General features: G+C 45.4%; 1 protein-coding gene across 1 annotated transcript in view; it reads right to left on the bottom strand.

Moving 5' to 3' along the window:
• The window catches only part of LOC115153630 (collagen alpha-1(XIX) chain), a 130,799-nt gene that overhangs the window by 91,976 nt on the left and 15,368 nt on the right, over positions 1-23,455 (bottom strand). The window contains exons 3-12 of the mRNA XM_029699268.1: positions 19,863-19,916; positions 19,706-19,750; positions 18,960-18,992; positions 14,957-14,995; positions 14,744-14,791; positions 12,003-12,038; positions 11,230-11,274; positions 9,533-9,586; positions 8,703-8,756; positions 6,834-6,914 (exon numbers count right to left, since the gene is read on the bottom strand). Of these exons, the coding sequence (XP_029555128.1) occupies positions 6,834-6,914; positions 8,703-8,756; positions 9,533-9,586; positions 11,230-11,274; positions 12,003-12,038; positions 14,744-14,791; positions 14,957-14,995; positions 18,960-18,992; positions 19,706-19,750; positions 19,863-19,916 (489 nt within the window). The remainder of the gene's footprint in view (positions 1-6,833; positions 6,915-8,702; positions 8,757-9,532; positions 9,587-11,229; positions 11,275-12,002; positions 12,039-14,743; positions 14,792-14,956; positions 14,996-18,959; positions 18,993-19,705; positions 19,751-19,862; positions 19,917-23,455) is intronic.

Genomic DNA, 23,455 nt, shown 5'->3' with positions numbered 1-23,455 from the left:
CATTTACAGATAGCCAGGGGCACACTCCAACACTCAGACATCATTTACAGATAGCCAGGGGCACACTCCAACACTCAGACATCATTTACAGATAGACAGGGGCACACTCCAACACTCAGACATCATTTACAGATAGCCAGGGGCACACTCCAACACTCAGACATCATTTACAGATAGCCAGGGGCACACTCCAACACTCAGACATCATTTACAGATAGCCAGGGGCATACTCCAACACTCAGACATCATTTACAGATAGACAGGGGCACACTCCAACACTCAGACATCATTTACAGATAGCCAGGGACACACTCCAACACTCAGATGTCATTTACAGATAGCCAGGGGCACACTCCAACACTCCGACATCATTTACAGATAGCCAGGGGCACACTCCAACACTCAGACATCATTTACAGATAGCCAGGGGCATACTCCAACACTCAGACATCATTTACAGATAGCCAGGGGCACACTCCAACACTCAGACATCATTTACAGATAGCCAGGGGCACACTCCAACACTCAGACATCATTTACAGATAGCCAGGGGCACACTCCAACACTCCGACATCATTTACAGATAGCCAGGGGCACACTCCAACACTCAGACATCATTTACAGATAGCCAGGGGCACACTCCAACACTCAGACATCATTTACAGATAGCCAGGGGCACACTCCCACACTCAGACATCATTTACAGATAGCCAGGGGCACACTCCAACACTCAGACATCATTTACAGATAGCCAGGGGCACACTCCAACACTCAGACATAATTTACAGATAGCCAGGGGCACACTACAAAACTCAGACATCATTTACAGATAGCCAGGGGCACAGTCCAACACTCAGACATCATTTACAAACAAAGCATTTGTGTTTAGTGAGTCAGCCAGATCAGAGGCAGTACGGTACAGACGACGAGGGATTTTCTCTTGATAAGTGTGTGAATTGGACCATTTTCCTATCAAATTGTAACGAGTACTTTTGGGTGTCAGGGAAAATGTATGGAGTAAAGTAAAGTACAGATACCCCCAAAAAATGACTTAAGTAGTACTTTAAAGTATTTTTAGTTAAATACTTTACAGCACTGAAAATCAGCACCTATGCAGTTTTTTTCAGTAGGGTTGATTCCTGCCATTTGTTCATGTTGGTACAGCGCGTCCCCTCAGCTGATTATCAGCTGTTGTCAAACACACAGATGATTCTCTAGACATGTAGATAAAATATTACATTTTCACATACCCAAAATGCCTACCATTTAGAACGCAAGTACAGGTATTGGGACACGGCCAAAGTGTCAAAGATGCTTACAGTCCAACGGTATCTCTGTGTCTCCCCTCATCTCTCCTCCTCTACTTTTGTTTACGTACTCATTCACTCTGAGCCAGTCACAGTGTTAAAGATGTTCAAGGTCCAACTGTGTCCATCTACATTCCTCCATCCTTCCCTCTCTACATCCCTCCATCCTTCCCTCTCTATATCCCTCCATCCTCCCCTCTCTACATCCCTCCATCCTCCCCTCTCTACATCCCTCCATCATTCCCTCTCTACATCCCTCCATCCTTCCCTCTCTACATTCCTCCATCCTCCCCTCTCTACATTCCTCCATCATTCCCTCTCTACATTCCTCCATCATTCCCTCTCTATATCCCTCCATCCTTCCCTCTCTACATCCCTCCATCCTCCCCTCTCTACATCCCTCCATCCTCCCCTCTCTACATCCCTCCATCCTCCCCTCTCTACATACCTACATCCTTCCCTCTCTACATCCCTCCATCATCCCCTCTCTACATCCCTCCATCCTCCCCTCTCTACATCCCTCCATCCTTCCCTCTCTACATCCCTCCATCCTCCCCTCTCTATATCCCTCCATCCTTCCCTCTCTACATCCCTCCATCCTTCCCTCTCTACATTCCTCCATCATTCCCTCTCTACATTCCTCCATCCTTCCCTCTCTACATCCCTCCATCCTTCCCTCTCTACATTCCTCCATCATTCCCTCTCTACATTCCTCCATCCTTCCCTCTCTACATCCCTCCATCCTCCCCTCTCTACATACCTACATCCTCCCCTCTCTACATACCTCCATCCTCCCCTCTCTACATCCCTCCATCCTCCCCTCTCTACATCCCTCCATCATCCCCTCTCTACATCCCTCCATCCTCCCCTCTCTACATCCCTCCATCCTTCCCTCCTCCACACTTGTTTACCTATTCACTTTCTTAGAGCCATACCTCTACCTGACACCATTAACATGCCAACATCTCTCTTATTACTCTGCTCTACCGAGCACATTAGCTCTTAATGTGTGTGTGTGTGTGTGTGTGTGTGTGTGTGTGTGTGTGTGTGTGTGTGTGTGTGTGTGTGTATGTGTGTGCGCGCTCCGACCTAATGAGTAGTTCCACTGTCATGCTTAATGTTCAGTTTAGCACCTTCCATGTACAAACAAACATTATTGCCCTAGCCTAACCTGAGAGCTGGCACCCTATTCCCTACATAGTGCACTACTTTTGACCAGGGCTTTGGAACAGCTTTAGGGAACAGGGTGCCATTCAGAACTCATACCTATACTGCTAGCTGATATCTGCCATCACTGCTTGGGCTTGCACCATGCAAAACGCTGAAAACCTGGGTTCAAGTCTTTTTTTGAACTCATTGAAAATACTTACTTTGTGCTTGACTGAGCAGGCTCTGCTTAATGGACCCAAGAATAGTTCCAATACGATAAACCCCACCCTGTGGCAATCCAGCTAGATTGGAGCGACCTCTCTACAAATATGAATGATTTCAAATAGTATTTGAACCCAGGTCTGAAACACAGGCAAGTCAACGAACACATCTTGACTGTTAAGCTCTGCTACTAGCTGGTACTGTAGGTGCTGTGTCTGTACAGGTAACTAGCTGGTACTGCAGGTGCTGTGTCTGTACAGGTAACTAGCTGGTACTGCAGGTGCTGTGTCTGTACAGGTAACTAGCTGGTACTGCAGGTGCTGTGTCTGTACAGGTAACTAGCTGGTACTGTAGGTGCTGTGTCTGTACAGGTAACTAGCTGGTACTGCAGGTGATGTGTCTGTACAGGTAACTAGCTGGTACTGTAGGTGCTGTGTCTGTACAGGTAACTAGCTGGTACTGCAGGTGCTGTGTCTGTACAGGTAACTAGCTGGTACTGTAGGTGCTGTGTCTGTACAGGTAACTAGCTGGTACTGTAGGTGCTGTGTCTGTACAGGTAACTAGCTGGTACTGCAGGTGCTGTGTCTGTACAGGTAACTAGCTGGTACTGTAGGTGCTGTGTCTGTACAGGTAACTAGCTGGTACTGCAGGTGCTGTGTCTGTACAGGTAACTACCTGGTACTGCAGGTGCTGTGTCTGTACAGGTAACTACCTGGTACTGCAGGTGCTGTGTCTGTACAGGTAACTAGCTGGTACTGTAGGTGCTGTGTCTGTACAGGTAACTAGCTGGTACTGCAGGTGCTGTGTCTGTACAGGTAACTAGCTGGTACTGCAGGTGCTGTGTCTTTACAGGTAACTAGCTGGAACTGCAGGTGCTGTGTCTGTACAGGTAACTAGCTGGTACTGCAGGTGCTGTGTCTGTACAGGTAACTAGCTGGTACTGCAGGTGCTGTGTCTGTACAGGTAACTAGCTGGTACTGCAGGTGCTGTGTCTGTACAGCTAACTAGCTGGTACTGCAGGTGCTGTGTCTGTACAGGTAACTAGCTGGTCCTGCAGGTGCTGTGTCTGTACAGGTAACTAGCTGGTACTGCAGGTGCTGTGTCTGTACAGGTAACTAGCTGGTACTGCAGGTGCTGTGTCTGTACAGGTAACTAGCTGGTACTGTAGGTGCTGTGTCTGTACAGGTAACTAGCTGGTACTGCAGGTGCTGTGTCTGTACAGGTAACTAGCTGGTACTGCAGGTGCTGTGTCTGTACAGGTAACTAGCTGGTACTGTAGGTGCTGTGTCTGTACAGGTAACTAGCTGGTACTGCAGGTGCTGTGTCTGTACAGGTAACTAGCTGGTACTGCAGGTGATGTGTCTGTACAGGTAACTAGCTGGTACTGTAGGTGCTGTGTCTGTACAGGTAACTAGCTGGTACTGCAGGTGCTGTGTCTGTACAGGTAACTAGCTGGTACTGCAGGTGCTGTGTCTGTACAGGTAACTAGCTGGTACTGTAGGTGCTGTGTCTGTACAGGTAACTAGCTGGTACTGCAGGTGCTGTGTCTGTACAGGTAACTAGCTGGTACTGCAGGTGCTGTGTCTGTACAGGTAACTAGCTGGTACTGCAGGTGCTGTGTCTGTACAGGTAACTAGCTGGTACTGTAGGTGCTGTGTCTGTACAGGTAACTAGCTGGTACTGCAGGTGCTGTGTCTGTACAGGTAACTAGCTGGTACTGCAGGTGCTGTGTCTGTACAGGTAACTAGCTGGTACTGTAGGTGCTGTGTCTGTACAGGTAACTAGCTGGTACTGCAGGTGCTGTGTCTGTACAGGTAACTAGCTGGTACTGCAGGTGCTGTGTCTGTACAGGTAACTAGCTGGTACTGCAGGTGCTGTGTCTGTACAGGTAACCAGCTGGTACTGCAGGTGCTGTGTCTGTATAGGTAACTAGCTGGTACTGCAGGTGTTGTGTCTGTACAGGTAACTAGCTGGTACTGCAGGTGCTGTGTCTGTACAGGTAACTAGCTGGTACTGCAGGTGCTGTGTCTGTACAGGTAACTAGCTGGTACTGCAGGTGCTGTGTCTGTACAGGTAACTAGCTGGTACTGCAGGTGCTGTGTCTGTACAGGTAACTAGCTGGTACTGCAGGTGCTGTGTCTGTACAGGTAACTAGCTGGTACTGCAGGTGCTGTGTCTGTACAGGTAACTAGCTGGTACTGCAGGTGCTGTGTCTGTACAGGTAACAAGCTGGTACTGCAGGTGCTGTGTCTGTACAGGTAACTAGCTGGTACTGCAGGTGCTGTGTCTGTACAGGTAACTAGCTGGTACTGCAGGTGCTGTGTCTGTACAGGTAACTAGCTGGTACTGCAGGTGTTGTGTCTGTACAGGTAACTAGCTGGTACTGCAGGTGCTGTGTCTGTACAGGTAACTAGCTGGTACTGCAGGTGCTGTGTCTGTACAGGTAACTAGCTGGTACTGCAGGTGCTGTGTCTGTACAGGTAACTAGCTGGTACTGTAGGTGCTGTGTCTGTACAGGTAACTAGCTGGTACTGCAGGTGCTGTGTCTGTACAGGTAACTAGCTGGTACTGCAGGTGCTGTGTCTGTACAGGTAACTAGCTGGTACTGTAGGTGCTGTGTCTGTACAGGTAACTAGCTGGTACTGCAGGTGCTGTGTCTGTACAGGTAACTAGCTGGTACTGCAGGTGCTGTGTCTGTACAGGTAACTAGCTGGTACTGCAGGTGCTGTGTCTGTACAGGTAACTAGCTGGTACTGTAGGTGCTGTGTCTGTACAGGTAACTAGCTGGTACTGCAGGTGCTGTGTCTGTACAGGTAACTAGCTGGTACTGTAGGTGCTGTGTCTGTACAGGTAACTAGCTGGTACTGCAGGTGCTGTGTCTGTACAGGTAACTAGCTGGTACTGTAGGTGCTGTGTCTGTACAGGTAACTAGCTGGTACTGTAGGTGCTGTGTCTGTACAGGTAACTAGCTGGTACTGCAGGTGTTGTGTCTGTACAGGTAACTAGCTGGTACTGCAGGTGCTGTGTCTGTACAGGTAACTAGCTGGTACTGCAGGTGTTGTGTCTGTACAGGTAACTAGCTGGTACTGCAGGTGCTGTGTCTGTACAGGTAACTAGCTGGTACTGCAGGTGCTGTATAAAGGAACAAATAAAGGAAACAGTTGAGTAAATGAGTGGGTGCTTCCACACAGGTGTTGTCCTGAGTTAATTAGGCAATTAACATCCCATCATGCTTAGGGTCATGTATAAAAATGCTCAGTTGCCCATTATTTTGGCTACCATGGCTAGAAATGACTTTGAAAGAGAGGTTTCAAAGGAGCATTTTTTAAAGTGTGTGTGTGTGTCAGTAACCAGACCTCAACCCAAATGAACACTTATAGGAGATTCTGGAGCGGCGCCTGAGACAGCATTTCCCACCAACTTCAACAAAACACCAAATGATGGAATTTCTGGTGGAAGAATGGTGTGGGATCCCTCCAAAAGAATTTCAGACACTATGCCAAGGCACATTGAAGCTGTTCTGGCTCGTGGTGACCCAACGACCTATTAAGACACTTTATGTTGGTGTTTCCTTTATTTTGGTAGTTCCCTGCATGTAATGAACACTTCTAAATGCAAAGCCGGGTCCGCAAAGTAGTCTGCTGACAGCTTTAAGCCTCAGAACGGGGGTGGATAGGCCATTACCTTGGCTGGTGTCATTGAATGCTGGATTACTTACTAGCATTGCATCTGCATGATGTCAGGGCTGTGCTACGACAGGCACTCCTCTCAGTCAACATGTTTGCTGCTGTCGTCGCAGCTGTTTCTAGCTGATCTACTACTCTCTGTGTGTATGAGTGTGTGTGTGTGTGTTTGTGTGTGTCTGTTTGTGAGATCATGTGTCCAGTGATGACTGAATACCATGCACTGAATTCCAAAGTGATATACTAGTCTACTTTGTGTGTGTGTGTGTGTGTGTGTGTGTGTGTGTGTGTGTGTGTGTGTGTGTGTGTGTGTGTGTGTGTGTGTGTGTGTGTGTGTGGATAAGGCCAAAACAAGCCAATAAGGTCAGATCAGATGGTGATAACAGTGTCTCTATGCATCCCAAATGGAACCCTATTCCATACTGTAGTGCACTACTTTGACCGGAGCCCTATGAGCTCTCAGCAAACCCACCAGATGTTCAGCTACTGGCTCTCCAGGCTCTCCCTTGGGTCCAGGCAGGCCCTGGGGTCCCATCACCCCTCCAGAGTCCCCCTAGGGAGAGAGACAGACAGACAGACAGACAGACAGACAGACAGACAGACAGACAGACAGACAGACAGACAGACGGACAGACGGACGGACGGACGGACGGACGGACGGACAGACAGATAGAGAGACGGACAGACAGACAGACAGACAGACAGACAGACAGACAGACAGACAGACAGACAGACAGACAGACAGACAGACAGACAGACAGACAGACAGACGGACAGACAGACAGACAGAGCGAGAAAGTCAATCAAACAGAAAGACAGACAGACAGAGAGAGAGAGAGAGAGAGAGAGCGAGACAGATAGACAGATAGGGAGACAGACAGACAGAAAGACAGACAGAGAGAGAGAGAGAGAGAGAGACAGATAGACAGATAGGGAGACAGACAGACAGACAGAGAGAGAGACAGAGAGACAAAGAGGACAGAGAGTGAGAAAGTCAATCAGACAGAAAGACAGAGACAGCCACTGCAGCGACAGATGGGCCGTGTCATCTCTACAGGACAGGGGGGGACTCTGAGTGACTGACGTTCACACGCAGATAAGGGATGGGTGTAGGAGGGGGGTGAGGCTGGTGAGGCAGGGGGGAGTCAGGAGGGGAAAGCGGGGGCATCTGTCACCCCACTTCTATGAGGGACACACACAGTGTGGGAGGTGGGGGGGATATCTGCCACCCACTGGAATCATTTCACACAGCAACAGGGCTTAATTAGGAAATTACACCCCAAAACAATATTATTGTATTTTTTTCATTAGTCCACAGCGTGTTTGTGTGCGTGGAGGAAACAGACCTGGCAGTATTTTATAAACTCTAGCATACAGCGTTGTCAGAGATGCCTATGTGTGTGTCTGTCTGTCTGTAGCATGCAGCGTTGTCAGAGATGCCTATGTGTGTGTGTGTCTGTCTGTAGCATGCAGCGCTGTCAGAGATGGGTGTGTGTGTCTGTCTGTCTGTAGCATGCAGCGCTGTCAGAGATGGGTGTGTGTGTCTGTCTGTCTGTAGCATGCAGCGTTGTCAGAGATGCCTATGTGTGTGTGTGTCTGTCTGTAGCATGCAGCGCTGTCAGAGATGGGTGTGTGTGTATTGGACACAGTAGAGCTGAGCTCATCATGCACAGTATACAGGACTATACACCAGTAGAACCACTTGATACAGGACTATACATCAGTAGAACCACTTAATACAGGCTATACACCAGTAGAACCACTTGATACAGGCTATACACCAGTAGAACCACTTAATACAGGCTATACACCAGTAGAACCACTTAATACAGGCTATACACCAGTAGAACCACTTAATACAGGCCATACACCAGTAGAACCACTTGATACAGGCTATACACCAGTAGAACCACTTGATACAGGCCATATACCAGTAGAACCACTTAATACAGGCTATACACCAGTAGAACCACTTAATACAGGCTATACACCAGTAGAACCACTTAATACAGGCTATACACCAGTAGAACCACTTAATACAGGCTATACACCAGTAGAACCACTTAATACAGGCTATACACCAGTAGAACCACTTGATACAGGCTATACACCAGTAGAACCACTTAATACAGGCTATACACCAGTAGAACCACTTGATACAGGCTATACACCAGTAGAACCACTTAATACAGGCCATACACCAGTAGAACCACTTCATACAGGAAGGGAGTGGCTATCCAATCTGAAAGTCGTGCATCATCCTCTACGGTGATGGTGAAACATCTGTCTGTCTGCCTGCAGGTCTGTTCTTAAAGGTGTAAGACTTGATTTGAAGCTTTACCTTGATTCCTTTAAGACCGTCTCTTCCTGGTATTCCCTGTTCCCCCGACGAACCCTAGAAACAGAGGACAGAACAGAGACACATCTATCAACCAGGTCTACACACACACACACACACACACACACACACACACACACACACACACACACACACACACACACACACACACACATCGATGTGAACAGGTACACAAGCACGCACAACTACTGCCCCCTCAACACACACATCCACCCTCCCATTACCATACAGATACATTTATCTCTCTCCTTCTCTCCGCTTCAGCGGGCCCACCATGTTCCAACATCCTTTCCTTTACAGGATGAAATGCCTCTCTTTCCCTCTCCTGCTTCTGAATAAAGACAGATAGTCATTATGGGGGCAGCAGGTGCAGCAACAGATTGGGGTCCCTGTCTGCCTCCGCTCCCTCATAACGTAAAACGCTCCGATCTGCCTCTACCCACTAATTCATTCTCAAATTTGATTACTGATCGTCTGTGTAACAATTCAAGACTTTGTCCCCCCCCCCTTTGCCTTCATCAGCTCTCTTCTTCTCTCTCTTACTTTCTCTCCATCTCTCCTCAGCGGTTTATCTATGTATTTCCTTACTGTCCTTTAGTTGGTGTAGTTGGGGGAACAGTGGAACAAGGGAGATAAAGACATAAGAGAAGGAGGAAGATGAGATTGTTCTTTCTGGAGGGGTGGGGTCAATTCCATTTCAACTCAGGAAAAAAAAACAGAGTAGATCTTCCATAACTGAAATAGAATTGACCACACCCCTGGTGCAGACGGTACTTAATACATGTATTTTAAGTAACATGTCTTTTACTTACCGTGTCTCCTGGAATCCCTGGGAGTCCGATGAGTCCAGGAGGACCTTCTTTACCCTGGAAAACAGTCAGAGAAGTGTTAGAGTTTAATATCCCTTCTAGCAATCACAGCCTGGCCCATGGTGACCTGCCTGTCTGGCTACCTGCAGACAGCCCCAGCAATCACTCTCTGATTCAGAGAGTTGTATTACTGAGCTGCCAACTGTACACCCCAGTAAAGACATGCTGTTCTGGAGGCCTTTCTGGTCACCAAGGGGTTGAAAGTTGGATGCTAAGCTAATACATCTCGGAGATGTTGGCACTGTATAGACTGTAGCTGGCTACTAGACACCAGAGGGATATACTACAAAGTATGATCAATTAGTTAGCCAGCTAACTTTGATAAATAACCAGAAATAACTGTTGATTTTCTGGTTCATTAAGAAAGCTAAACGTATATGTGTTTTTGGTTGTTCAGTCAATTAGACCAAGCCCATTTCAAGCTTCTCTTTCTTAAAAATACGGTTATTTGGGGATATTTACTGGCTAACTCTTTGATCCTACTTTGCAGAAAACCCTTCAGGACATCCGACAGTTTTATTTTATTTTAAAGTTATAGTCTGGGATTCGACAGTTGTGTCAAGCTCAAAAGGCATTTATAAGTTATATCTGTCAAGAATCAAATGGGTAAATATCAAGAATTGAAAATACCAATGAACCATTTCCCAAATACCAGACTGTAGGGGACAAACTGTAGGGGAAGAAAGAAGATTGTAGCAATCTTTTGGTTTTTGACCTGCTGTGAGAATTGCAGCAATCTGTCTGGTTTGGGAGCTTGACCATCCCCTTCAGGTATCAGAGGGCAGTAGAGGAAAACAGGAGCTATTGAAGTGTTCTATAGTAGTTACATTGAACGACCCACTTCGACTTACAGTCAACAGGTGGCCCAGCCTAAAAAGTTTGATTAGTCATACCGTTTGATAAGAATTTTATTCGGATTTTAAGCTCCAAGGGCTAGTCTTCCAAGAGTCCATAGAGTTTAAGATAGTCATTTCTCTCCGTAGACCAATATAAATTGCTCAAACATCTGACCTGAGGTAATTAAGCACTTGTCATGCCATATAGACCTAGTTCTAGTTCCTGGGGTGAGTTGCATTACCACTAGCTGCTCAGGGAACTTGAGCTAGAACCTAAACCAACTACAGGTGTACTAAAGGTGATCCTAGGTATCTGAGTACTTGGTACACAATGTAATAAATTCTGTTTCCTGTGTCAATCCAAACAGTTTCATACTACTGTACCAATAAGTACAATGGCAGATGATCATATAGCTTGTGTTGTTGGGTATTGTTGGGTGATAAAGACCCTTTATTCTCTGGTGATAGAGACTCTTTGTTCTCTGGTGATAGAGACTCTTTGTTCTCTGGTGATAGAGACTCTTTGTTCTCTGGTGATAGAGACTCTTTGTTCTCTGGTGATAGAGACTCTTTGTTCTCTGGTGATAAAGACTCTTTGTTCTCTGCTGATAAAGACTCTTTGTTCTCTGGTGATAGAGACTCTTGGTTCTCTGGTGATAAAGACTCTTTGTTCTCTGCTGATAGAGACTCTTTGTTCTCTGGTGATAAAGACTCTTTGTTCTCTGGTGATAAAGACTCTTTGTTCTCTGGTGATAGAGACTCTTTGTTCTCTGGTGATAGTTTGATTATCAATGGGGTGTTTACCTCTGGGCCGGGCTCTCCCTTTGGACCTGGTAGTCCTAGGCTTCCCTTTAAATCAGTAATGAAAGGAGGGAGAAGAGGGAATGGGAAGAAAAGAGAGAGAGAGAGAGAGAGAGAGAGAGAGAGAGAGAGAGAGACCATTTAAGGTTAGATTTGTTTTTCTCCAGAATTACTCCAGGACATGTATTAATAAGTGAGACCCTGAGAAAATCTATTTAGCGTCTGGCTTCAGGAAGGAAACATATCAAACAGGGCAATTCAACCAGACTTTATAGAACTCCCAGTTTATATTTAGTCTAGAAACACACTGTATAACATATTACTTTCTATTCCTCAAACATCATTTCTTTGTGTAGTGGGATCCTATTCAATTCCAGGCTGCTCATATATCTTGTGTATATATGTTATTGTATATCATTATGTACTTAACAAACCCAATGTCAAAGGTTATACAGTACTCAGATCAGTGTAGATAACCAAACCCAATGTCAAAGGTCACACAGTACTTAGATCAGTGTAGATAACCAAACCCAATGTCAAAGGTCACACAGTACTCAGATCAGTGTAGATAACCAAACCCAATGTCAAAGGTTATACAGTACTCAGATCAGTGTAGATAACCAAACCCAATGTCAAAGGTTATACAGTACTTAGATCAGTGTAGATAACCAAACCCAATGTCAAAGGTCATACAGTACTCAGATCAGTGTAGATGAGGCCTTTAAAATGTATTTAATGCTTGTCTTTCATCTGAATACTTATAATGAACTGGTTACCTTGAAACCATGTGGTCCTTGGAGTCCTATTTGTCCCTGAAGAAAATAATCATACAAACCATTATCATCATCCTGTAAATGCAATGTCTTTACACAAGCGACACACAATAGCACTGGTGTAAAGTGCTTAAGAAAAATACTTTAAAGTACTACTTAAGTACTTTTTGGGGGCATCTGTATTTTACTATTTATATTTTGACAACTTTTACTTCACTATATTCCTAAAGAAAATTATTTACTTTTTACTTTATATATTTTTCATGTCACCCAAAAGTACAGGTTACATTTTGAATGCTTAGCAGGACAGGAAAATGGTCCAATTCACCACTTATCAAGAGAACATCCCTGGTCATCCCTACTGCCTCTGATCTGGCAGAATAATTAAACACAAATGGTTTGTTAATTATGTTTAATGTTGGAGTGTGACCCTGGCTATTTGTAAATTAAAAAAACATGACAATTGTGCTGTCTGGTTAGCTTAACATAAGGAATTTGAAATGATTTATACTTGTACTTTTATTTTTGATACTTAAGTATGTTTTAAACCAAATAGTAGTATTTTACTGGGTGACTTTTACTCTATTAAGGTATCTTTACTTTTACTCAAAAATGAAAATGAGGTCCTTTTTCCACCACTGCACAATAGTAACCAATAGTTGGCCCAACTCAGTCAGGTGAGTCACTTTGGAAAAGCTATTACTCTGTTTCTGAATGGCATTCATTCTAAACCATGTAGCTATTGTTGAAGTCTATGTCATTCATTCTAAACCATGTAACTATTGTTGAAGTCTATGTCATTCATTCTAAACCATGTAGCTATTGTTGAAGTCTATGTCATTCATTCTAAACCATGTAACTATTGTTGAAGTCTATGTCATTCATTCTAAACCATGTAACTATTGTTGAAGTCTATGTCATTCATTCTAAACCATGTAGCTATTGTTGAAGTCTATGTCATTCATTCTAAACCATGTAGCTATTGTTGAAGTCTATGTCATTCATTCTAAACCATGTAACTATTGTTGAAGTCTATGTCATTCATTCTAAACCATGTAACTATTGTTGAAGTCTATGTCATTCATTCTAAACCATGTAGCTATTGTTGAAGTCTATGTCATTCATTCTAAACCATGTAGCTATTGTTGAAGTCTATGTCATTCATTCTAAACCATGTAACTATTGTTGAAGTCTATGTCATTCATTCTAAACCATGTAGCTATTGTTGAAGACTAATTTTGATGTGTGGCACGAGAAAGATTGAACTCCTTTGAACTTTGTATCCTTTTTTTCATATTTGATTATTCGATTATTTGCCAACAGCTCTTTAAGATATGTTTTTGTATGTATCCCACATGGCAGCCTATTCCCTACATAGTGCACACAAAACCATAGTGCCCTCAAAGCTCATCACTAAGCTAAGGACCCTGGGACTAAACACCTCTCTCAGCAACTGGATCCTGGACTTCCTGACGGGCCGCCCCCAGGTGGTAAGGTAGGCAAAAACACATCTGCCACGCTGGGCCCCTCAGGGGTGCGTGCTTAGTCCCGTCCTGTACTCTCTGGTCACCCATGACTGCGTGGCCAAGCACGACTCCAACACCATCATTAAGTTTGCTGAAGACACAACAGTGGTAGGCCTGATCACCAACAACGATGAGACAGCCTATAGGGAGGAGGTCAGAGACCTGGCAGTGTGGTGCCAGGACAACAACCTCTCCCTCAATATGAGCAAGACAAAAGAGCTGATCGTGGACTATAGGAGAAGGAGGACCGAACAGGCCCCCATTAACATCGATGGGGCTGTAGTGGAGCGGGTCGAGAGTTTCAAGTTCCCTGGTGTCCACATCACCAACAAACTATCATGGTCCAAACACACCAAGACAGTCGCGAAGAGGGCACGACAACATCTTTTCCCCTCCAGGAGATTGAAAAGATTTAGCATGGGTCCCCAGATCCTCAAAATGTTCTACAACTGCACCATCGAGAGAATCCTGACCAGTTGCATCACCGCCTGGTATGGCAACTGCTCGGCATCTGACCGTAAGGCGCTACAGAGGGTAGTGTGTACGGCCCAGTACATCACTGGGACCAAGTTTCCTGCCACCCAGGAACTATATAACAGGCGGTGTCAGAGGAAGGCCTAAAAAATTGTCAAAGACTCCAGTCACCCAAGTCAGAGACTGTTCTCTCTGTTATCGCATGGCAAGCGGTACCGGAGCACCAAGTCTAGGATCAAAAGGCCCCTTAACAGTTTCTACCCCCAAGCCATAAGACTGCTGAACAATTAATCTAATGGCCACCCAGACTATTTACATTGCCCCCACTATGTTTAGCCTCGTTATTGTTATGCCATTTTCTTGTGTTACTTTTTTGTATTTTTTTTTCACTTTAGTTTATTTTCTTAACTCTATTTCTTGAACTGCATTGTTGGTTAAGGGCTTGATAGTAAGCATTTCACGGTAAGGCCTATTGTATTTGGCGCATGAGACAAATAAAATTTGATTTGATTTGACACAGAGACAAACTGTTTCTTTGTGCTGTGTCTTCATCTGATCTGGACCCATAATCTGGACCCATACTTAAGCGTATCAGAGTAGGAGTGCTGATCTAGGATCAGTTTAGCTGATGAATAATGGAACAGATTAAATGGACAGGGGGAGCAGATTGTTTTTTTTACACGGGCTAATTATATACAAATCCTATGAACACTGTGAGCAGGTTGGTACATATCCTATCCTTACTGGATCACCCATTTCTCCTTTCTGGCCCTTCTCTCCTGATTCAGCCTCCTGAAATAAAATACAAATAAGGTCATTATGAAATGCGGAACATTTTATATAAAATAACTTTCATCAAGGTAACACAAAGTTTTGAGTTACCAGTCAGAGCACTACTGCCATTATGACTGAATAGAACAGAAGTTAAAGGTAACTACATAGGATGCTCATACTTACAGAGGCAGACAGATGTCTCAGTCCATGAGCTGTCATCACCTGGATGGAAAGGACAGACAAGATAGAAGATAGAACATGAGCTGTCTCCTTCATTGTCACTTATTCTGTAGGTAAAACGTACCACCTAACCTCCCTTATTGAATGCACTCGGCTCGGCACTCGGCTCGGCGCTCGGCTCGGCGCTCGGCTCGGCGCTCGGCGCTCGGCTCGGCGCTCGGCGCTCGGCTCGGCGCTCGGCTCGGCGCTCGGCACTCGGCTCTGATCAGAACTGCAGTTGGGGTTGTCAAAGTCAAACTAAAGAAGCCTTTTAAGAGAGAAAAGGAGGGAAGGGGTGTTGTCTGTGAAACTAAAGATGAGTGCCTGTCTGTCACTATACCCTCTTCCACTAGACTAGCACCTCTGACTGTACGTCCCAAATGGCACCCTATTCTCTAAGGTGGGGTAAATAGTACCATAGGGCTCTGGTCAAAAGTAGTGCACTATGTAGGGAATAGGTTGCCATTTGGGATGTATTTTGAGAGTCAGTTCCGGAATCGACCAATAATTGTTGTGGGGATACAAAGCCCACCTGTGGATCAGTCCTCCAGCGAGGGTATGGATCGTTAAAGGTCAAGAGTGTATCCCAAATGGCTTCCTATTCCCTTTATAGTGCCCCTTGGGCTCTGGTCAAAGTAGTGCACTATATAGGGAATAGGTTGCCATCTGGGACGCATTCCCACAGTAATGGAAAGTCAACTTTTCAAGCTGTAAAATTACATCCTGAGCGTTCCCATGATATTGTACCACAATTATAGCCTAGAAACCTGCAATTATGTGTACATACGTTTTGGGTTGGCTTCAAGTTCAGCATGTGACATGCTGACCACACCGCTCACGTCCCGTGCAAGCGGTGTATACATTTACACATATATGTTATTCAATCATTGCACCCACACTGCTCACGTGCGCCAACGAGCGTCTGCGTTGCCAGGCGCTAAAATAGAAGATGCTTCTATTTGTGGCGCAGAACGCGCTGCAAGTCCTGCCTCTCCCATCTCCTCATTGGTTTATAGAAGCAGATACCCATGTGCCATCTCCTCATTGGTTATACCCACGTGGGTGATTGAAAGACGAACTGAGGTAGGTCGTCGTCATGGTAATACTAGTAGACGCCAATCGCCATATAAAGTCCAGAGAAGAAAAAGCCTAGAAGGAGGAGAGATGACTAGAAATGATTCGGTTGACTGTTTTATGTCTGGATTAATTGTCGGAGTAGAGGACCTTGTGCATTTCAGGTAAAATAACAACTCAACGTTAAAATCCCAGGACAAATTAGCTAGCAACTGCAAGCTAACTAAGTAGGACAAATTAGCTAGCAACTGCAAGCTAGCTAGCTAAATTGCCATAAATGTTTAATGCTTTTTGACCTGTCCCCAAATTAATATAATTGGTTCAGTTTGTTTTGATATTTCAACCTGCGTGTCGTGATCGCGTTTGGTGTGAGGGGGACAAAATCAATTTGCCCAAGATGGCACACGATGGTGGCTTGGGTACGGTGTTAGACTGCCTCCAAAAGCTAGCAAAAAATAATAATAATTTATATTGAACAAGTATGTCAATCTATTCCAACCCTGTTCCTTGTCTTCCTGTTCTTCTGTGTCTGTCTGGTTAGTTGTAATACATTTTGTTTTGGCTTTCATTTCAACATCTCAGACTGGCATAAATATCTATTTAAAAGTTTGTCAATTTGTTCTAATCTTTTAGCCTTCTGCTCTTGTTCATAGCCTAGCCTATTATTCTGTGTCTGTCTGGTCAAGGGCTACGTGTGGGATATCTGTGGGTCATCGAGGGCCATGCAGTAAAACGATGTCCTGATCTTTCCTGGATGTTGTATAACAAGTTCAGTGTGGAAATCAGCCTTTTAGTGCTTCAAGTTCCAAATATCAGTCTGCCTCCTAAAGCTTGTCAATTTGTTCTAATCTTGTCTCTTATATCTGTAGCCTTCAGTCAGAGTCTGGTCAAGGGCCACGTGTGGGCTGTCTATGGGTCATGGAGGGTCACGCATGCCTATAACCCCGCCTGGTGGTTCCTCCTCTGCACTAATGAACAGGAAGGAGGGTAATGGTCTGAACCTTGGTTTCTGCAGAGTCATGGAATTAAACGCTTTACGGCAGAAATGCTCCCACTGCGTCTCAAATGGCACCCTATTCCCTATATAGTGCACTACTATCGACCAGCGCCCTATGGTACCCTATTCCCTATATAGCGCACTACTATTGACCTGGTGCCATTTGGGATTCACCCATTATCTGTTACTAGGAAGTGGACATATAAACGCTCATTTAATTGTATTTATTTTATGTAACCTTCATTTAACTAGGCAAGTCAGTTAAGAGCAAATGCTGGGCTAATTGTGTGCCGCCCTATGGGACTCCCAATCACGGCCGGTTGTGATACAGCCTGGAATCAAACCAGGGTCTTCAGAGACACCTCGCGCACTGAGATGCAGTGCCTTAGACCGCTGCGCCACTCGGGAGCCCCCTATTTAAGTGAGATTTGAGCTAAATATTCAAACAGACCCATTTAGGAATTGATAAATTACTTTTCTGAATGTCTGAATTCCAAATGAACGTACTCCGAAGCCACTAATGTAGACCAGAGAGGATTGGATAGATGGATGGAAGCAATGTGGTGACATTTCCCAATCAGCCAATCAGAAATGAAGCTATTAATTAAGCTATTACAATAAAGAGTATATCTACTTATCCAATCCTCTCAGATCTAGTGTGTCTATGAGGAGTGGTGGCTAGGGGGGAATTTGGCATTCAGAAACCGTTTGGGAGCCACATGATTAATTGATCGACTGAATGTATTTGATAATTATAAGTAGAAGGCTGCCCCAGCCAGAGACATCATCACATGATAACATACTGGAATTTGGGTGTTTCAACCAAACCTCAGAAGACTGTAGGCCTAAAATAGCAACATCATTTACCATTTTAAATCATTTTGCTCCCTTATCGCTCCAATCTTAAAAATAAAATTCAAAATGTAATCCAGTCCAGTTAATTGAGTCCGATTAAGTGGTCCTAATAGAACTTCTTACACAAATAATTGCAAGGAAAGAAAAGGCTTTATAGCCATTAAGGGGGACTCATTACCTGTTAAATTGTAAATGAAACGTTTAAGAACAAGTGGACCTGACTCCAGTTGAGATAAGGGATTCATATTAAATGGCACCCTATTGCCTATTTAGTGCACCTCTTTGGACCAGGGTCCATAGGGAACCATTTGGGACACAATCAGTGAAAGAAATCAGTAGTCGGAGCATGCATGTTACAAAAGTAGTGCAGTATGTAGGGAATGGGGAGCCATTTGGGAGGCAGACAGAGTGAAATAAAGTAGTAATTGGAGAATGAGTTCATTAGTGTAGAGGGAATATTTGTTCAGCGTGCGGTGATGTGACGTTGGCTCGTTGCCACTTGGATCAGCAGCTAAATAAGAAACCAGGAGTTGAATTATGAAGAAGGACAGATCTCAGAGGAGTCTGGGAATAGTCTGTTGTTCCCACTATTTTTACCTTTCTGGATCGTCTACCAAAAGTATACCTGTCCATTGTGGTCACATGCTAGCCTTTTTATATACCGTGTTGACATGCACCAGTAAAGGTATGGCCCATTACAATTACACAGTTAGTTAATGTACGTGTAGATTCAGGATTGTCTTTGAGAGATCAGAGGAGACAGAGCATGGATTGCAGATACTCTCAGATCTGAAAAACATGTAGCCCAATCATTGTGAATGTGGAGCAGGAATAATGTGGAGCGGGAATAATGTACTGGACCAACACCTATTGTAGAGTCCAGGCTAGTCTTGTTTACACCCCTCAGGTACTCCTCTCTCCAATAGCTCAAACATAAACTACAGTACAGAACTGTAAAACAGTCTCTTGGATAATATTAGTTTATGTCTCAGTTCTAAACAGTCACAGGAAATATTAACGCCACAACAATGTACTCCTCACCGGTCCTGGTGGTCCTCTTAGGCCTTCTTCCCCCTGATAAGAGAATACACAGAGAACATAGAGAAACCTCAGGATGATATTGATCTATTCTTTAGGAAGAATCCAGAAGCCCTGGTTTACAGCGGATAGTGAAATGCTAGTGTAACATCTGCTCCTACCTCCTCTCTCATTGGTTCAGTCATAACCAACAGTAGCATTCATTCAAAGACTATTTACATCTACTTAATGACATCCGCTTTCAGTTGATTGGGTTAGGGGGGTTGGTACACTGATGTACTGTAGTGGGTTAAACAAGGATGCCTCTGGGATGAAACAACAGAAGGTGAGTCACGTGGTGTGTGTGTGTGTGACAATTAATAATGATGAAATATTGTTATAAGAGTTAATTTGCAGCCAGATTTAGACTTAAATGAATGCAGGAAAGATAAATAGATCGGGGGAATCAGACTGGAGCTTACACACACACACACACACACACACACACACACACACACACACACACACACACACACACACACACACACACACACACACACACACACACACAGACAGAGAAACACGCCAGCAGGCAAGCACACACACACACACACACACACACACACACACACACACACACACACACACACACACACACACACACACACACACACACACACACACACACACACACACACACACACACAGACAGAGAAACACGCCAGCAGGCAAGCACACACACACACACACACACACGTGATGTGACTCACCTTTTGTCCTTTCATCCCAGAGGCCCCGTCTCCACCTCGCTGACCCTGAGGGAGAAGGCCAAAGGTCAAAGGTTAGAGTTCACGGTTAATGACAGCCACTTTAAATGTCACCACAAGGATGTGTCGGAAGAGTGTGTGCTGTGTGTGTATTACATACCGGATCTCCTTGAGCTCCTTTGTCTCCTGGGACGCCAGAGTCACCCTTCACCCCCTGGATGAGAACAGATACAGAGAGGGAGAGGGAGAGGGAGTGAGTGAGTGAGTGAGTGAGTGAGTGAGTGAGTGAGTGAGTGAGTGAGTGAGTGAGTGAAGGAGAGAGGGGAGAGAAAGAGAGTGAGTGAGAGAGGGAGAGAAAGAGAGTGAGTGAGAGAGGGAGAGAGAGAGAGAGAGAGTGAGTGAGAGAGGGAGAGGGAGAGAGCGAGGGAGAGAGAGAGAGTGAGTGAGAGAGTGAGTGAGTGAGAGAGAGGGAGAGAGAGGGAGAGAGAGAGAGAGGGCGAGAGGGAGAGAGAGAGAGAGAGAGAGAGTAGGTGAGAGAGAGAGAGAGGGAGAGAGAGGGAGAGAGAGGGAGAGAGAGAGAGGGAGAGAGAGAGAGAGTATGTATGTGAACATACAAGACAAGTACAACATGATTGACAGCAGAGAGAAGAGACGAGAGTGTTGTGTGTGTGACTGTGTATGTGTGTCTACGTGTGAGTGTGAACATGACCCCTTTAAATGTCCTAAGGATCGTACAGTACATGCTTATAACCAGCAACACGTCATGTTGTCTGTATCATTGTAGATGCTGTGTCTATGGGTCTACTGAGAGAATGGACTATACAGCCCTGTTGCACTGCAGCAGCTTTCCACACTGAACCAACCAGGTCCTGATCTAATCATTCTCCTCTCCACCAATAGATGGCACTTGATGACAACAGATCAAGTCTTCAGCTCTCGTCTTTTAAACAGCAGTCTTGTGTGGATAAGGACCGTACAGTCTGCCAATACCACCCAGTGAGTGTGAGTGGACTCAGGCTTATTCACAAGGCACAGAAATGATGGGTGGGCGTCTGCTCTCTTCAGAGGTCCTTTATATCTGTAAAATAGGGACCTTGTAGCAGTAAGGACAGGAAATCAGCAGAAGGCAAGGGAAGTTAAAGTGCTCAACTCCACTGTGTCCGCCTGACAGATGGGCAAAGAACCTTGGCGTGACCCTGGACAACACCGTGTCATTCTCTGAAAACATCAACGCAGTGACCCCCGCAGGTTCATGCCCAAAACATCCATAGAGTATGACCTCACACAGGAAGCTGCGCAGGTCCTAATTCAGGCACAGGTCCTAATTCAGGTACTTGTCCTAATGCAGGGACTTGTCCTAAATCAGGAACTTGTCCTAATTCAGGCACTTTTCCTAATTCAGTGACTTGTCCTAAATCAGGCACTTGTCCTAAATCCAATACTTGTCCTAATTCAGGCACTTGTCCTATTTCAGTACTTGTCCTAATTCAGGTACTTGTCCTAATTCAGATACTTGTCCTAATTCAGGCATCGCCCATCTAGACTACTGCTACTCTCTGTTGGCTGAGCTCCATCAAACCCCTGCAACTTGTCCAAAAACTTGAAGTATGGTTCATTATTGTTTTATTCTATATACACTGCTCCAAAAAATAAAGGGAACACTTAAACAACACAATGTAACTCCAAGTCAATCACACTTCTGTGAAATCAAACTGTCCACTTAGGAAGCAACACTGATTGACAATACATTTCACATACTGTTGTGCAAATGGAATAGACAACAGGTGGAAAGTATAGGCAATTAGCAAGGCACCCCCAATAAAGGAGTGGTTCTGCAGGTGGGGACCACAGACCACTTCTCAGTTCCTATGCTTCCTGGCTGATGTTTTGGTCACTTTTGAATGCTGGCGGTGCTTTCACTCTTGTAGTAGCATGAGACGGAGTCTACAACCCACACAAGTGGCTCAGGTATTGCAGCTCATCCAGGATGGCACATCAATGCGAGCTGTGGCAAGAAGGTTTGCTGTGTCTGTCAGCGTAGTGTCCAGAGCATGGAGGTGCTACCAGGAGACAGGCCAGTACATCAGGAGACGTGGAGGAGGTCGTAGGAGGGCAACAACCCAGCAGCAGGACCGCTACCTCCGCCTTTGTGCAAGGAGGAGCAGGAGGAGCACTGCCAGAGCCCTGCAAAATGACCTCTAGCAGGCCACAAATGTGCATGTGTCTGCTCAAACGGTCAGAAACAGACTCCATGAGGGTGGTATGAGGGCCCGACGTCCACAGGTGGGGGTTGTGCTTACAGCCCAACACCGGGCAGGATATTTGGCATTTGCCAGAGAACACCAAGATTGGCAAATTCGCCACTGGCGCCCTGTGCTCTTCACAGATGAAAGCAGGTTCACACTGAGCACATGTGACAGACGTGACAGAGTCTGGAGACGCCGTGGAGAACGTTCTGCTGCCTGCAACATCCTCCAGCATGACTGGTTTGGCGGTGGGTCAGTCATGGTGTGGGGTGGCATTTCTTTGGGGGGCCGCACAGCCCTCCATGTGCTCGCCAGAGGTAGCCTGACTGCCATTAGGTACCGAGATGAGATCCTCAGACCCCTTGTGAGACCATATGCTGGTGCGGTTGGCCCTGGGTTCCTCCTAATGCAAGACAATGCTAGACCTCATGTGGCTGGAGTGTGTCAGCAGTTCCTGCAAGAGGAAGGCATTGATGCTATGAACTGGCCCGCCCGTTCCCCAGACCTGAATCCAATTGAGCACATCTGGGACATCATGTCTCGCTCCATCCACCAACGCCACATTGCACCACAGACTGTCCAGGAGTTGGCGGATGCTTTAGTCCAGGTCTGGGAGGAGATCCCTCAGGAGACCATCCGCCACCTCATCAGGAGCATGCCCAGGCGTTGTAGGGAGGTCATACAGGCACGTGGAGGCCACACACACTACTGAGCCTCATTTTGACTTGTTTTAAGGATATTACATCAAAGTTGGATCAGCCTGTAGTGTGATTTTCCACTTTAATTTTGAGTGTGACTCCAAATCCAGACCTCCATGGGTTGATAAATTGGATTTCCATTGATTATTTTTGTGTGATTTTGTTGTCAGCACATTCAACTATGTAAAGAAAAAAGTATTTAATAAGATTATTTCTTTCATTCAGATCTAGGATGTGTTGTTTAAGTGTTCCCTTTATTTTTTGAGCAGTATATTTGAGTAGGAACATTGTTTAATTAGCTCACCTGCTACAACAAAATATATGGGCTTGTTCTCAAGACAGCCTGGGGTAGCTCCCCCAAACCCACACTTTGTTGAGAGAGATAACAGCCTGCCACACAGCAACAGCCACACACATAGAACTGAGTGCATCCCAAATGGCACCCTGTTTCCTATGGGCCCGGGTCAAAAGACGTGCACTATATTGGGGATAGGGTGCCATTTGGGATGCAAATATTTTCTGTCCCCAAACAGACGTAAAAGGAGCAGCTACATTTGGACTGGGGCTGTGTGAAATGTAACTGTCTACGGACTCCCAGACTCCCTTTTCACTTTCAACAACACTTCACCTGTTTTCTTCACCCCTCCTTCCTCCCCCAGCATAGTCTTCTGGACCAATCAGGGCAACTTTGAACCTTTTGATGGTTTGTGTGTGTGTGTGTGTGTGTGTGTGTGTGTGTGTGTGTGTGTGTGTGTGTGTGTGTGTGTGTGTGTGTGTGTGTGTGTGCGCACCTGTCTGTCTGTCTGTCT

The sequence above is a fragment of the Salmo trutta genome, chromosome 18, assembly GCF_901001165.1.
Source record: "Salmo trutta chromosome 18, fSalTru1.1, whole genome shotgun sequence".
Taxonomy (NCBI): Eukaryota; Metazoa; Chordata; class Actinopteri; order Salmoniformes; family Salmonidae; genus Salmo; species Salmo trutta.
The sequence above is the reverse complement of the archived record's forward strand: the minus strand, read 5'-3'. Positions and strand labels throughout refer to the sequence as shown.